Here is a 15007-nt window from a genome sequence, read left to right as displayed (position 1 = left end):
ATATAATAATGTATAATAAAAAGCCTTTAACTATCAGAGTCCATTTTACCTAACCATCACCCCCAACTAATCTCCCTATCTTTCAGTCATTTCCCCAAGCTGGCTGGACTTCTACTTGTATTTGAGCCTTTGTTCAGGGTATTTTAGTCAACCTGGAATTTTCACCCACTTTCTCTTATTATAATTTTATTTTTCTTATTAGGACTTATCTCAAAATTATCACCTCTGAATTCTTACCCAGCTCTCTTATCAATTATAGGAATACAAGTTTCCTATTCTGTGCATCCAAAGCCCTGTGTCCACATCTCTCTTGCTGGAACAACACTCTCCTAGTATTATAATTATTGGTATCATCTGGTATTATAATTGTTTGTTTCATCTGGTATTATAATTATGTGTTTCTGTGTCTATCTTCTCCACAACACTGTGGTCCCTAATGAAAAAGTCCATGACTTTCAGATTTTTGTATGCCATCACACAACTCTTGTGTCCTGCATAAACCTCAACAAATGTTTTGAATTTAGAGAGTTTGGAAAGAACAGAAGAAGTGGTCTGGTCTCAAGTCTAAGCCTCCAATCTTCTGTGCTACAGATGACATTGCAGAGCACAGTGGTGGCCAGAAAACTGAGCAAACTTAGAATGGGTGCTTTGTTTACTTTTTTGCATTCATAATGAAGTTCTAGGATCAGCATTCAATTGACAATTTCACTGAGGTTGGCTGGAAAAAGTTTCTCCCTTTGGGAGAGAAGTTAGCAGTTAAGAGGATTCCCTTCTGCTTTTGGAATTAGGGAAATATCTCCAATTATGAGAGACCACAAATGGGTAGATGATATACTAAATGGGAAGGATGCAGATTGTCTCCTCTCAGGATGAGTTTTAAGGAATTATTTCCAAATAAGACTTCATGTATTCCCTGATAACAAACCTTAATTTTCAATAATTGCTCCTGAGTGTAGAACAGTACAAATTAATAAAATATTTATTTGCTAGAGCTCTTATATCCTTGAATTAATTAATCAGCAAGTGAAATCTCTGAACCCCAAGTCTGAGAATCTAGAAATACTGTTAATTTAGAAATATCAGCAGTAGCAGGAGATACTACTTTTAAAATCTGCCCCACATTTAGTAAATGCTTCCCCTGAGGGCACTTATCTCCTAAAAACCATATGTCCTGTTTAGATTAATATATTATAATTAAAGTTTCCATGGCTGTTTAAGCTAGCCGTCAGTGTGGAATCATTCAATCAATGCAGCCAACACTGCCTAAGAATCTTCTAGGTGCTAGGCACTAATGATACAGATCCAAGAAAATGAAGTTATTAGAAAATAGGTGGCAGTAACCCTTGAGTTCCCCGGTTACTGTCAAAGATTTCAAGAAATCAGAAAAGCAACATGGCATAGTAGAAAGAGCTTTGAAGCCAATAAACTGGGTTTATAGCCATACTCCATTACTTATTAGTCATGTAACTTTAGGCAAGTCACCTGATATCTCTGGGATTTCTTAATCTTCACAATAGGGTGAATACTACCTATGTAGTGGAGGGGTGAGGCAATTAAATAATATATGAAAAGCATTTAACACAGTATCTATTATGTAGTAAATATTCAATAAATATAAATATTTCTATTTATGATGATGAAAGAAATACGGTATTTTTCAAATCAACCTGTCACATTTTTAAAACAGATGTGCATAGAATGGCTTGCTTACAAACCCAGTGAAGTTATAATATAGTCTTAGAGCCAAAGAATTCACAAGGCAGAGTTCTCAGCTAACGGATGAAGTGTTATGACAACCAAAGTATTAAGCTGGATACCATAATATGAACTTTTCATATTGAATCAATTTGTATGTGGAAAGTAGTAAATGACCTTGATGAATTTTGTTTTAAAACAAGAGGGCTGGTTTTATTTTTTATTATTTTTATTTATTTTTTATCATGAAGGTCTAGTTGTTCTGAAAAGGTTCTTTGACCCTAGGACTATATTTCCATTTAAAAAATAAATTTCTGGTATTTTTGTATGATACATGAGCTCTGGAGTTTTAAATGAATGGCAACTAACAAAATGTTTAAAGGTTTTTAGCTGAAGATCTAAATAGTACCTAAAAAATACACAGAAATATTTCCTTTGCACAAAATTGCTTAATCTTAGGATATTGAGATGCTTTCACATATAACAGTCATGTTTATTAAATGGCTTGACTGTCAATTTTTGGTATAGTAACAAACAAATCACTATGATTCATAGTGACTTTTAAAAATCTATGCAAGTATTTTCATTGTTTCATGTACATTATTTTTAAATTTTCTTTTAAATTATTATACCTTACCATTTTACCTTACTAAAAATACAGTAGGGGTTTGTCCCACCAAGCACACATTTTATTGGTTATTTAAATAACTAATTTAATTACACATATTTTTCAACTAACACTTCCTGAATTTGACCCATTTAGCTTCATTCCTCTCTCTGAAGGGTAATGGCTCAGATACTTTTGTAACTTATTTTAAATATGTAAGTTTTATAGTGAAGGAACATAATATTTGGATTATCCTTTTTATGTTATGTGAGCCAGTGGATAAGTACTTCTACTTATATACTCCCAATTATAAACACACAAAATTTTGCTCAAAAAAATGCTGCTAGTATGAGTTTCAAAAGGTATTTTTTTCCCTTAAGACTCTTAAAAAGTATGTGCCTGCTACCTCTGTGGTATGGCATTTTAGTTCCAACAACTACACCTTTTTCCACCACTTGAAGATGCTATATGTCTAGAATAATGTTGTCTAACAAACTTCTTGCCATGATGAAATGTTGCATGAGATCCAATATAGCAGCCACTAGTCAGATGTTGCTAATAAGTACTTGAAATGTGATTAGTGTGACTGATGAACTGAATTTTTTACTTTACTTAATTTTAATTAATTTAAATCAAAATAGACACATATGGCTAGTGGCTATAGTATTGGACAGTGCAGGTCTTGAATGCATGTTGAAATAGCTGGAGCAGTGGACAAGTATGGTTACTATGTCCTCACGTCCCACTTCTTTCTCAAGCTATTCAATGCTCACCCATAGCAGAATATAAGTCAAGGCTCATTTCTTCCACTGACCACTCTAATCCACAGGGATTATATTCTTCTCTGAAATTCTATATAGTTAGCTGTGTACAGGAAATCGAAAATTTAGTGCCAGATTATACCTTGCACAATAGTCTAACTTTAATATTCCTAAGTTTTAGCATAATACAAATAATATTACCATCTTCTATTCATTGAAAGCTTATAGTACACTTTATATATATCTTATTTCATTTTCATAATAGGCTTGTGAAATATGTATTATAATCTCCATTTTACCTATGAGGAAATTGTGGCTCAGAAAGATGACTAGCTCCAGTCAAACAGCTACTGAGTAGGACAGCTGGAACTTGAAATCAAATTCATGACTGGGTAGGGACCTCGTAGGCAGGCTCCTATGAGATACGTAAACACAATTTGAGTATTGGAGCCATCATAATAAACCTAAACCTGTCTGAGAAAAATACATTGTAACAATTACAGCTTAGTGGGAATAAAGTTTGTGATTCAATTTAAATAAAAAGGTATTTAATTTATAGTGAAAGACCATCCCATAGTTCTTCCATCATAGACTAGATACATCACTTTCTTAAAGACCAGTTGCTCCCTCTAGTGAGCATCAATAGGAATGACATGCCTAGCAAGTATTTAAAAGTGACAATCTCAGCAGGAGCTGCACCTTCCTTAAGGATCTCTTGGAAGTCTGTAGATGCGAATTTTAGTAATTACAAAAAATGAGAGTTGCTACTTTTATTAGGTGGTGTCATGGATGCTAGATATCATACTATTCAAGGGAAGTCTCCCTCAACAAAAAATGCTCTCCTTCCCAGAGGGAAATCCTATTTATATTTATCTGAGCCTAGAATTTAACATTTTACATACAAACACTAAATATGTTTACACTGATTTAATGTGCAATAAACTTTCCAGGAAGGAAATTATGGTATTTCATCTAATTTGAGACATCAATTGTAAAACATAGTATTATTTAAGTATCACCAAGAAAGGAAGACAAGGAAAAAAAACACTGCCAATTAAACTATGACATGATGCATTCTTATACATAATTATTTTATGTTTTTAAAAAGAACTCTTTTAGGCTTTAGAGAGAAATAAAGTATCATACTTGGAAATATATGAAAGGAAAGGGAAAAGCAAAATAAATTGTTAAGGTATTCATAAAACTTCATATTCACAAAATTTACTGAAAGTTTGGCTCAGAGTTGTCAATATCCACATTTTTTTCCAAACAATACTATCCTCTCTTCTATCAAGTGTTTTGATGATGCAATATTTCCTAAAACAATGCTCAACTCTTCTGTCTAGAAGAATTTTAATTCAAGCCAGACACAAATTATGTAAATTTTGATGTCGGTACTTTTTTGAGTCTTCCAAAGAGATTAATGGAAAGTTTTAAGACAACAAACAGTGCATATTCTTTCTTCAGATGATCTTTAGTTTGTCCAGAAATGAAATTGGTAACAATAACTGGGTACACACATGCTCAGGCAGTGATGATGGCAATGATATAATGACTGACACATGGCTGACAGTGCTTGTAAGACACATCCTAATTTAAGAAATGTGAAATGTATTTCCCATAATGGAAGAAATACAGTAACATGTACCAAGGGGAGCTTTTCCTTTTTCTTTTATAGAACTTAACAAAGATTGGGTCACCATTTCAGAAAACCTCATCACCAAGGTATTTGAATCACAAGTAAAACATACCCATATCAGTCTCCATCCATGGTGATTATATCAACGAGTATAACTTTCTAATGACTTTGCTATTTCTTACAGTGTAGGCAATGTTAACGTCCTTACATATCAAAATAGACACTATTATAAATTACTTTTATTTCTCTTTTATGATGTCATTATATTGATGTTTTTCTATTTACATGTGTAGGCAGGTTATATTATCTATAAATTTCATTTAAAGAAAGTAAAGACTCTTTTAGAAGATATCTGTTATAAAAAGATGGCATTCAGTCTGATAGAGTTGAGAAAATACTGAATTTGGGGATCATCAATAACTGCTTCTCCTCTGAAAAGAAAGAAAATAATTGGATAATTTCCTTACAAATATTATATTAATGTGCTTGTGGATAAGGGAAAGAGGGAAGAGAGAAGAAAATTGTGTATCAAGTTAACATCAATGATGGTTACTCATTTTAAGAAAGTGAGTTCACCTCCCATTCACAATTGCTTCAAAGAGAATAAAATACCTAGGAATACAACTTACAAGGGACGTGAAGGACCTCTTCAAGGAGAACTACAAACTACTGCTCAGCGAAATAAAAAGAGGACACAAACAAATGGAAGAACATTCCATGCTCATACATAGGAAGACTCAATATCATGAAAATGGCCATACTGCCCAAGGTAATTTATAGATTCAATGCTATCCCCATCAAGCTACCAATTACTTTCTTCACAGAATTGGAAAAAACTACTTTAAAGTTCATATGGAAGCAAAAAAGAGCCCGCATTGCCAAGATAATCCTAAGCCAAAAGAACAAAGCTGGAGGCATCACACTACCTGACTTCAAACTATACTCCAAGGCTACAGTAACCAAAACAGCATGGTACTGGTACCAAAACAGAGATATAGATCAATGGAACAGAACAGAGTCCTCAGAAATAATACCACACATCTACAACCATCTGATCTTTGACAAACCTGACAAAAACAAGAAATGGGGAAAGCATTCCCTATTGAATAACTGGTGTTGGGAAAACTGGCTAGCCATATGTAGAAAGCTGAAACTGGATCCCTTCCTTACACCTTATACAAAAATTAATTCAAGATGGATTAAAGACTTAAATGTTAGACCTGAAACCATAAAAACCCTAGAAGAAAACCTAGGCAATACCATTCAGGACATAGGCATGGTCAAGGACTTCATGACTAAAACACCAAAAGCAATGGCAACAAAAGCCAAAATTGACAAATGGATCCAATTAAACTAAAGAGCTTCTGCACAGCAAAAGAAACTACCATTAGAGTGAACAGGCAACCTATAAAATGGGAGAAAATTTTTACAATCTACACATCTGACAAAGGGCTAGTATCCAGAATCTACAAAGAACTTAAACAAATTTACAAGAAAAAATCAAACAACCCCATCAAAAAGTGGGCGAGGGATATGAACAGACACTTCTCAAAAGAAGACATTTATGCAGCCTACAGATACATGAAAAAATGCTCATCATCACTGGCCATCAGAGAAATGCAAATCAAAACCATAATGAGATACCATCTCAAACCAGTTAGAATGGTGATCATTAAAAAGTCAGGAAACAACAGGTGCTGGAGAGGATGTGGAGAAATAGGAATACTTTTACACTGTTAGTGGGACTGTAAACTAGTTCAACCATTGTGGAAGACAGTGTGGTGATTCCTCAAGGATCTAGAACTAGAAATACCATTTGACCCAGCCATCCCATTCTGGGTATATACCCAAAGGATTAGAAATCATGCTGCTATAAAGACACATGCACACGTATGTTTATTGTGGCATTACTCACAATAGCAAAGACTTGGAACCAACCCAAATGTCCATCAATGATAGACTGGATTAAGAAAATGTGGCACATATACACCATGGAATACTATGCAGCCATAAAAAAGGATGAGTTAATGTCCTTTGTAGTGACATGGATGAAGCTGGAAATCATCATTCTGAGCAAACTATCGCAAGGACAGAAAACTAAACACCGCATATTATCACTCATAGGTGGGAACTGAACAATGAGAACACTTGGACACAGGGTGGGGAACATCACACACCGGGTCTGTTGTAAGGTGGGGGGAGGGGGGAGGAGGGAGGGATAGCATTAGGAGATATACCTAATGTAAATGCCGAGTTAACGGGTGCAGCACACCAACATGGCAGATGTATACATATGTAACAAACCTGCACATTTGTGCACATGTACCCTAGAACTTAAAGTATAATAATAATAAATAAAAAAAAGAAAGTGAGTTCACACTTGTTCAGAGAGTACAGGCTTTTGAGACAAACTTTCTGGGTTCGAATCATGGGTCTATTACTTTCTGTATCATTTTGGCCAAGTGACAGTCTCTCTTTGCCTCAGTTTCCTATTGAGTAAAATGAAGGTCATAAATGCATTACCTCATGGGGTTCTTATGACAACTAAAAGATGTGACACACTGGATGTTGTTTATAAAAGTGGCTGGTACATCAGGAGCAGTAAATAAGTGAAAGCTATCATTAATTATAATGATAAAACCTACCTTTCCGCAAAACAAAAATGTCTGAACTTCTGCTAAACTCCTTGCTACCTGAGAAATCATTCCCAAAGAATCTATGATTCCTTGATATTATGGAGAAAGACTTCAGGGTTTTTTGCGGATGTTTTCCCATAGAACCGTGTTAGAAAAGATTCAACTGTCTTTGGGGGTAGTGAAGTTTATTGCCATTTGCCACAGAAATGCTCTGTCATGGACCAATTTATCCTATATTTTAAAGTGCAAAAAGGTGATATATGAAGCATAGCCAAAATGTATTTCCTCTGCAAATAAAATATGCCAGTACAGGTACACTGTTGTTTTTGTAAGATAATTTGAGCTTTATTTTATTCAAATCAACAAATATTGTTAAGAATCTACCCAAATCTAGCCGGGCACAGTGGCTCATGCCTGTAATCCCAGCACTTTGGGAGGCTGAGGCGGGCGGATCACCTGAGGTCGGGAGTTTGAGACCAGCCTGACCAACGTGGGGAAACCCCTTCTCTACTAAAAATACAAAAATTAGCCGTGCGTGGCGGCCAGTGCCTGTAGACCCAGCTACACGGGAGGCTGAGGCAGGAGAATTGCTTGAACCTGGGAGGCGGAGGTTGCAGTGAGCCAAGATCGCGCCACTGCACTCCAGCCTGGGCGACAGAGTGAGACTCCATCTCAACAACAACAACAACAAAGAATCTACCCAAATCTGAGCCCCATGCTATGATGAATAAATGCAAAAGAAGCTGCAACTATGCTCCCATCCCATGAGATGATGCTGGAATGCTGGGATGATGAGATTGACACATATAAATCAACTAGTCACTAAGAGGAAAAGCATAATTAAGTGCTAAATTGCATGGTGCAGCTCATAAAAGAGTTGCAGGAATTCAGGTGAGGAAGATTAAGGAGCCATAGGGTACTTAGGAAAGATGCACCCAGGAGAAGGGAGAAAGAATTTACCAGTTACTTTATGTATGACTTTGGTAAAGTTAGCCTCTCAGTGTTACTGTTTCCTCTTTTATGAAATTTGACACTTTAATGCACATAAAATGCCTAGCACATTCTAAAGCAAGACAGGTTTTGGTAAGTCTTAGAGAATGTGTAATATCTACCTAGAAAGAGAATTCTCAGATAGCAGGATAACCTGTGTCATGTAAAAGAAACAGGTATCCTTTTTGAGCCTTTTGGATACAAAAAGTGAACAAAAAATCCACAGGTAATAGTCCTACTATAATAAGTACAATATTCTGTGTTGAATAGCAACCACAGCTTTGCCTGTATGGCAAAATAACTCCCTGAGCATGTGAGCCTTGGTGCATGTTGACATTCCTAGAGAGTTCCTCCTTCCAAGCAAAGATTCTTTCTTTAAAAAAATATAGGACATAAAGTATGCATATTTGCTTTTCCCTCTAAAATCCTTGCCCTTTACTGACCCTTCTCCTGAGCACTTGCCCAAAAGCAATCATAACCTGAGCTTTCCATCACCTACAAGGAATAGTTATAATCACAATCACTTCTCTAATGTAATTTTCTTCTAATATACAGAGAACATGAGATACATTACTTCTAATTTTAAATCACTTTCTCTATATATTCAAATATTCCTTATCACAGCTTTACACATGTTCGACAAGAAGAGAAAGAAGAGTTCCTTTAAAGAGTCTCAACGTTATTTGGGGGAAATTACATTCAGCAGAGTCCTGATTATACTTACATGATCCTAATTAGAGTTTTCCTAGCATTACTGGTAAGAGTGTTAATTACATTAATTACATAATGGCTTCTTTGACAAATAAAGCCATATATTCTAAGATTGGTCCAAGCCTGACACTCTTTTCTGCTTAAAAAAATAGAAGACACATTGGAATAATAAAAGTTTCCACTTTAGGCCGAACGAAATTATACCAGTTCAAGATAGAAGATGATTTCATGGCAATTAGAAACAGGCTTTGTGGAAGGTTCCGTTATTCCTTTTTATTTATACCAAAAGTAATTCTAGCCATGCATCACAGGCTCCATCACTTGTAGAGAGAAATGCATTATATATTTCTGTAGACAGAAACGAAGTAAGGCCTGAAATGATTACCTTGACTTTTTCAGAAAGGAGAGAAGAATTGGAAATACAGTGCTGGTAGTCCGAGGCTTTGATATGTAAACTCACCTAAATATGCTGGTCTTTTCAGAGTTCGTTTGTCATACAGTGTAACCACACAAACTTAAATTATTTGTAAAATAAAATTGTTTTCTCTTTGTTTTTCCTAACCTTTTAGAGCCTTTGAAGCATATATAGAAATTCATTCTCCTGAGTAGGAATCTGTTACTATATAGAATAGAGCAGCACTCTGGTTTGCCAGTGGCAAATAGGAAGGAGAGCAGGGTGACAACCCATATGCCCTTTACTTCTCTTCTGCAAGGAGCAAGCTGCAAGCAAGAGAAACTGTTTTCTGCTCATTTGCTCCCTTATTTAACATTTTAATAATCTATGGGATACTGTGTAAGGTAGTGTGCTAGGCACTCGATAAACAGAGGGAAACAAAACCATGATCATGTCCTCTTGCAGTTTACAGTCTCCTCAGATATCGTTTGTGGTATGTTTAGGCTTTAATTTTGTCTTTCTATGCATTGCCTAAGTATATTTCTGGTCTTGATATTGAAAGACAGATTCAAGCTGTAATACATCACAGCTGTTGGGCAGGAACTCATGGGAAGCAATGAGCAAGGTAGAAGGGGCTGCTATTAGAAACAACTTGAGGCACCCATAGATCAACCAAACCTTAATCCAAGGTGTATTCATTTCATATTGCTTCTGTAACAAATTACCACAAATTTAATAGCTTAAAATGCACAAATTTATTATCTTATAGTGCTGGAGTTTAGAGGTAATAACCTCAAGGTGTTGTCATTCCTTTGGAGGCTCTAGGATTGAATCTATTTCCTTACCCTTGAAGCTTCTGGAGGCTGCCTTTATTCCTATGATCCTGGCTCCTTCCTCCATCTTCAAAGCCAGCAACATAGCGATTTCCCTTTCCTCCCTCCCACACCTATTCTCCACCATTCCTTCTCTCTGTGCTTTCGTCCTCTTATCTTCTCTGACTGACCCTCCTGCCTCCTTCTTATAAGAAATGTTGTAATTCCACAGGCCCACCTGTATAATCCAGAATCATCTTCTCATCTCCAAATCTTTAACTTAATCATATCTGCGAAGTCCCTTTGGCCACATAACTAAGACAGGTACATCTTTGAGGGCCATCAGCCTACTACCACACAAAGCAAATTAAGTAGAAAATAATGTTTGCCTCTTTTATACCTTGAGTCCACCAGCTGCATGTTGCCCTTTGCAAGTTTGTTTTCTACTTCAAGGCCATCTTAGTTGTCCATTTTAACTAGCCTTTCCTCACAAAATGGTGGTATGTGGCTCCCCCCACTGATATTTCTCTGAGGCCTTGTAGCTCTCTAAGATAGCACCAGTTTAACTCACAAGTCAACAAACTGGAACACTTCAACCAGAGACACTGACATCCTCCTCTAATGAACTCGGCTGACTGCTAAAGACAGATGCTTCGTTAGAGCCAAACATTCCTATCTTACATAACTAAATATGATAATAAATTAAGTTCTTGGGGCTGGAAATAGTTATCATTTCCTCTCTCTTGCAGTGAGGAGGCATGGAACATTTAGCAAACTGATCCTGGCTTAATTCCTACCGATACTATGCAGCACAAGCTCTTATTTGATGCAGATTATAAATCGAAAATTAGCAATGAATACTATGCATCGCTTTAGTGGTAAGAGGCTGCTGAGTAGCTTTTTATCCCCCAGTAATCGTAGAGGCAAGACTTGATATTTTTATGTCACTTTTACTAAGAAGGGGGGAAACATTTTGCTATTAATCTTAAAGAGAAGTCTTTTGCTCCTAGTTACGTGGAGTAACAGGGAATAGATTTACCTTCCTGCCTCAAAAAAGTGAAGACCAGAAAAACATTTGTTTTCAGACACTGGAGAGCAGGCACTGTTACGGCTGTGATTTTACAACTCCTCCTACATGCTGGGGGCAGTCTGTAGATGCATCTGAAGGTGGGTCGTCAGTGCTTCCAGACTCAGCACAATCTACATTTATTTACGTAGGTAAAATTACTGTTGCTATGGGTAAATTCACAGAAATAAAGCCCAGAGAATCCGGTTGGCTGGCGGGGAGCGGCGGAACCAATCCCGGGCTCAGCAAGTTCTCGCGATACCGTGAGATCCGCAGTCCTGACGACACCGCTGCGGAGATGTTAGTGAGACTGTAGGGTGGGCGGTGCGAGCGGTGGTTAGCTCGGAGCTCGGCTTCTCAGAGGAAAACGGCCGTTCGCCTGCCGTTGGTCCGACTGTTAGCAACATGAGCGGCCTGGATGGGGTCAAGAGGACCCCTCCCCTCCAAACCCACAGCATCATTATTTCTGACCAAGTCCCGAGCGACCAGGACGCACACCAGTACCTGAGGCTCCGCGCCCAAAGCGAGGCGACACAGGTGATGGCGGAGCCGGGTGAGGGAGGCTCGGAGACCGTCGCGCTCCCGTCTCCACCGCCTTCAGAGGAGGGGGGCGTACCCCAGGATCCCGCGGGTCGTGGCGGTACTCCCCAGTTCCGAGTTGTTGGGGGTCGCGGTCATGTGGCGATCAAAGCTGGGCAGGAAGAGGGCCAGCCTCCCGCCGAGGGCCTGGCAGCCGCTTCTGTGGTGATGGCAGCCGACCACAGCCTGAAAAAGGGCGTTCAGGGTGGAGAGAAGGCCCTAGAAATCTGTGGCGCCGAGAGATCCGCGTCTGAGCTGACGGCGGGGGCGGAGGCCGAGGCCGAGGAGGTGAAGACAGGAAAGTGCGCCACCGTCTCAGCAGCCGTGGCTGAGAGGGAGAGCGCTGAGGTGATGGTGAAGGAAGGCCTGGCGGAGAAGGAGGTTGTGGAGGAGCAGATGGAGGTAGAGGAGCAGCCGCCAGAAGGTGAAGAAATAGAAGTGGCGGAGGAAGATAGATTGGAGGAGGAGGCGAGGGAGGAGGAAGGGCCCTGGCCTTTGCATGAGGCTCTCCGCATGGACCCTCTGGAGGCCATCCAGCTGGAACTGGACACTGTGAATGCTCAGGCCGATAGGGCCTTCCAACAGCTGGAGCACAAGTTTGGGAGGATGCGTCGACACTACCTGGAGCGGAGGAACTACATCATTCAGAATATCCCGGGCTTCTGGATGACTGCTTTTCGAAACCACCCCCAGTTGTCCGCCATGATTAGGGGCCAAGATGCAGAGATGTTAAGGTACATAACCAATTTAGAGGTGAAGGAACTCAGACACCCTAGAACCGGCTGCAAGTTCAAGTTCTTCTTTAGAAGAAACCCCTACTTCAGAAACAAGCTGATTGTCAAGGAATATGAGGTAAGATCCTCCGGCCGAGTGGTGTCTCTTTCTACTCCAATTATATGGCGCAGGGGGCATGAACCCCAGTCCTTCATTCGCAGAAACCAAGACCTCATCTGCAGCTTCTTCACTTGGTTTTCAGACCACAGCCTTCCAGAGTCCGACAAAATTGCTGAGATTATTAAAGAGGATCTGTGGCCAAATCCACTGCAATACTACCTGTTGCGTGAAGGAGTCCGTAGAGCCAGACGTCGCCCGCTAAGGGAGCCTGTAGAGATCCCCAGGCCCTTTGGGTTCCAGTCTGGTTAACATTTGCCCTTGGGAATACTCCTGCACAAGGTCTCATACCACCTTCTGCTGGACCTGTGCTTGGGCATCAGCAATGGGTATGCCTTCTATTGTGCTTTGTTTTTGCTGACTTTTCTGCACCCTCTTTCCTTTGGATATTCAGTTCTGTCAACCTCAAGATTGAGACGGTGGTGGGTATGCTTCTCCACTTCCATATGACCTTCATGTTGTTCTGGAATATCACATGCTACGAGGCCATCCTTCACACTACTTGTAAGCCAAGCAAATGATACTGTAGATTGTACTGCCTTTATCTGCACTGCTTGGACCCTGTTTATTCCCAGGGCCTCTGAACTGGTTGCTGTCACCTGGATTTCTAGCTTTGGGAGCCTGTTCCACCTACTCAGCTCTGCATCGAGCAGTATGGGCACATGCCCTGTGGACAGTTACTGGACGTTAATGAACTCAGAGGAGAAAAGCAGTGAGCCACTTGTTGTGTGTGATTTATGCTACTTCATTGCTCTTCCTTCACCTCTAGTCACTTTCTATTGCTACCTGTCCTACATTGGCTCCTGCCAAGTTCCCTCTCTCCCTCTTTTCTTTTTTTCTTTTTTTTTTTTTTGAGACGGAGTCTTGCTCTGTCGCCCAGGTTGGAGTGCAGTGGCGCGATCTCGGCTCACTGCAGTCTCCACCTCCCGGGTTCAAGCGATTCTCCTGCCTCAGCCTCCCAAGTAGCTGGGACTACAGGCGCACACCGCCATGCCCAGCTAATTTTTGTATTTTTAGTAGAGACGGGGTTTCACCATGCTGGCTAGGCTGGTCTCGAACCCCGACCTCGTGATCCGCCCACCTTAGCCTCCCAATCCTCTCTCTTAAAAAAGTGATAGCTCAGAAACATTTGTAAAAGCAAGGTTTTTATTTCATTTTGGCTCTGTCATTTTGAGAGGCAAAGAAGTTCTGTAAAATAGAGTGCTAGAGCTCTTATGCCCCTCCCCTTCTTCCCAACTTCCTACTTCCTAGGCCTTTTATCAACTCCTAGAATATTTAAAGAGAGACACATCTAGATGGGATGAAAGGTGAGATCTAGTTTATAACAGATGGAAGAAGTAAAGAGATTGTGATGGGTGCCCTAAGCAGGGGAAACTGAACAAAAGGCTAGAGGCATAGGCCAGGTAAAAATTGGGCCTGGAGTGAAGACTGTGCTGACGTTAAGAGCCTTCGAGGAAGGAGTACTTACTCCCCAATGATGATGAGTGGAGAAATACTTTTCAGGATTGCTAAAGGAGAATTGAAGGGGTTAAAGTGTTAAATATGTTGCCCTAGACAAGGGTTCTTTAAAGACAAACAGCGCAACTTTGAATGCTTTCTTACTTGTTTTGTGACCTAATTTATGTGGAAGATTATTTCATTAGGATTTAGTAAAATCTTTTTTTTTTCTGTTTCTAAACTTATTGTGAAAATTGAGCTGTACAGATATTCTTTTGATTTCAATTGGGAACATTTGGAAGAACAACAGTCTTACTTTCCTCTACAATATAGAGACATGAATATTCATAACAGTTTTCAACTTGCTCTTGTTTCTGTTAAACTATATTCCTAGAAACATAGTTTGAACAACTTGGTCTTTGTTAGGCTTGTCAAATTGCCTTCATGGAAAAATAATCTACAAAAGTGTGGTTTAATTGATTGTCTTACATGATAATTTTCCTTGGTAACAACTTAGTAAGTGATGTATCTTTTTTCCTAAATTGCTTAAATACTGTGAAATTGCTCTGACAAATTGGAAGTGTACCATTGGCATATTTGTCTTCCTTTTTATGCATGATGGTAAAATAAAAGCATGTTGTTCTGCTAGATTTCTTATTTTTCACCTTACCCATAAATGTAATGCTTGAATGAATTGTTCATATTAATTAAAAATTATGGAATCATTAAAGTCCTTTAATCCATTAACGTTCTTAATGGATTAAAATCATTAAAGTCCTTAAATTCATG

At 39.0% G+C, this 15007-nt stretch overlaps 2 protein-coding genes across 2 annotated transcripts in view; one reads left to right on the top strand and one right to left on the bottom strand.

Moving 5' to 3' along the window:
• DSE (dermatan sulfate epimerase) overlaps positions 1-15007 on the bottom strand; it is a 179779-nt gene that overhangs the window by 147046 nt on the left and 17726 nt on the right. The window lies entirely within an intron of this gene.
• Positions 11514-14866, top strand: TSPYL1 (TSPY like 1). Its single transcript, XM_054491781.2, has one exon. The coding sequence runs from the start codon at positions 11717-11719 to the stop codon at positions 13031-13033; it is 1317 nt and encodes a 438-aa protein (XP_054347756.1). The 5' UTR covers positions 11514-11716; the 3' UTR covers positions 13034-14866.

This window comes from Pongo pygmaeus, chromosome 5, assembly GCF_028885625.2.
Source record: "Pongo pygmaeus isolate AG05252 chromosome 5, NHGRI_mPonPyg2-v2.0_pri, whole genome shotgun sequence".
Classification (NCBI taxonomy): domain Eukaryota; kingdom Metazoa; phylum Chordata; class Mammalia; order Primates; family Hominidae; genus Pongo; species Pongo pygmaeus.
Note: the sequence above shows the minus strand (reverse complement) of the source record. Positions and strands in the feature narration are given on the sequence as shown.

What these genes read in the sequence shown, in the direction of transcription:
- TSPYL1 (XM_054491781.2), top strand. Translation starts at nt 11,717, where the DNA reads ATGAGCGGCCTGGATGGGGTCAAGAGGACCCCTCCCCTCCAAACCCAC.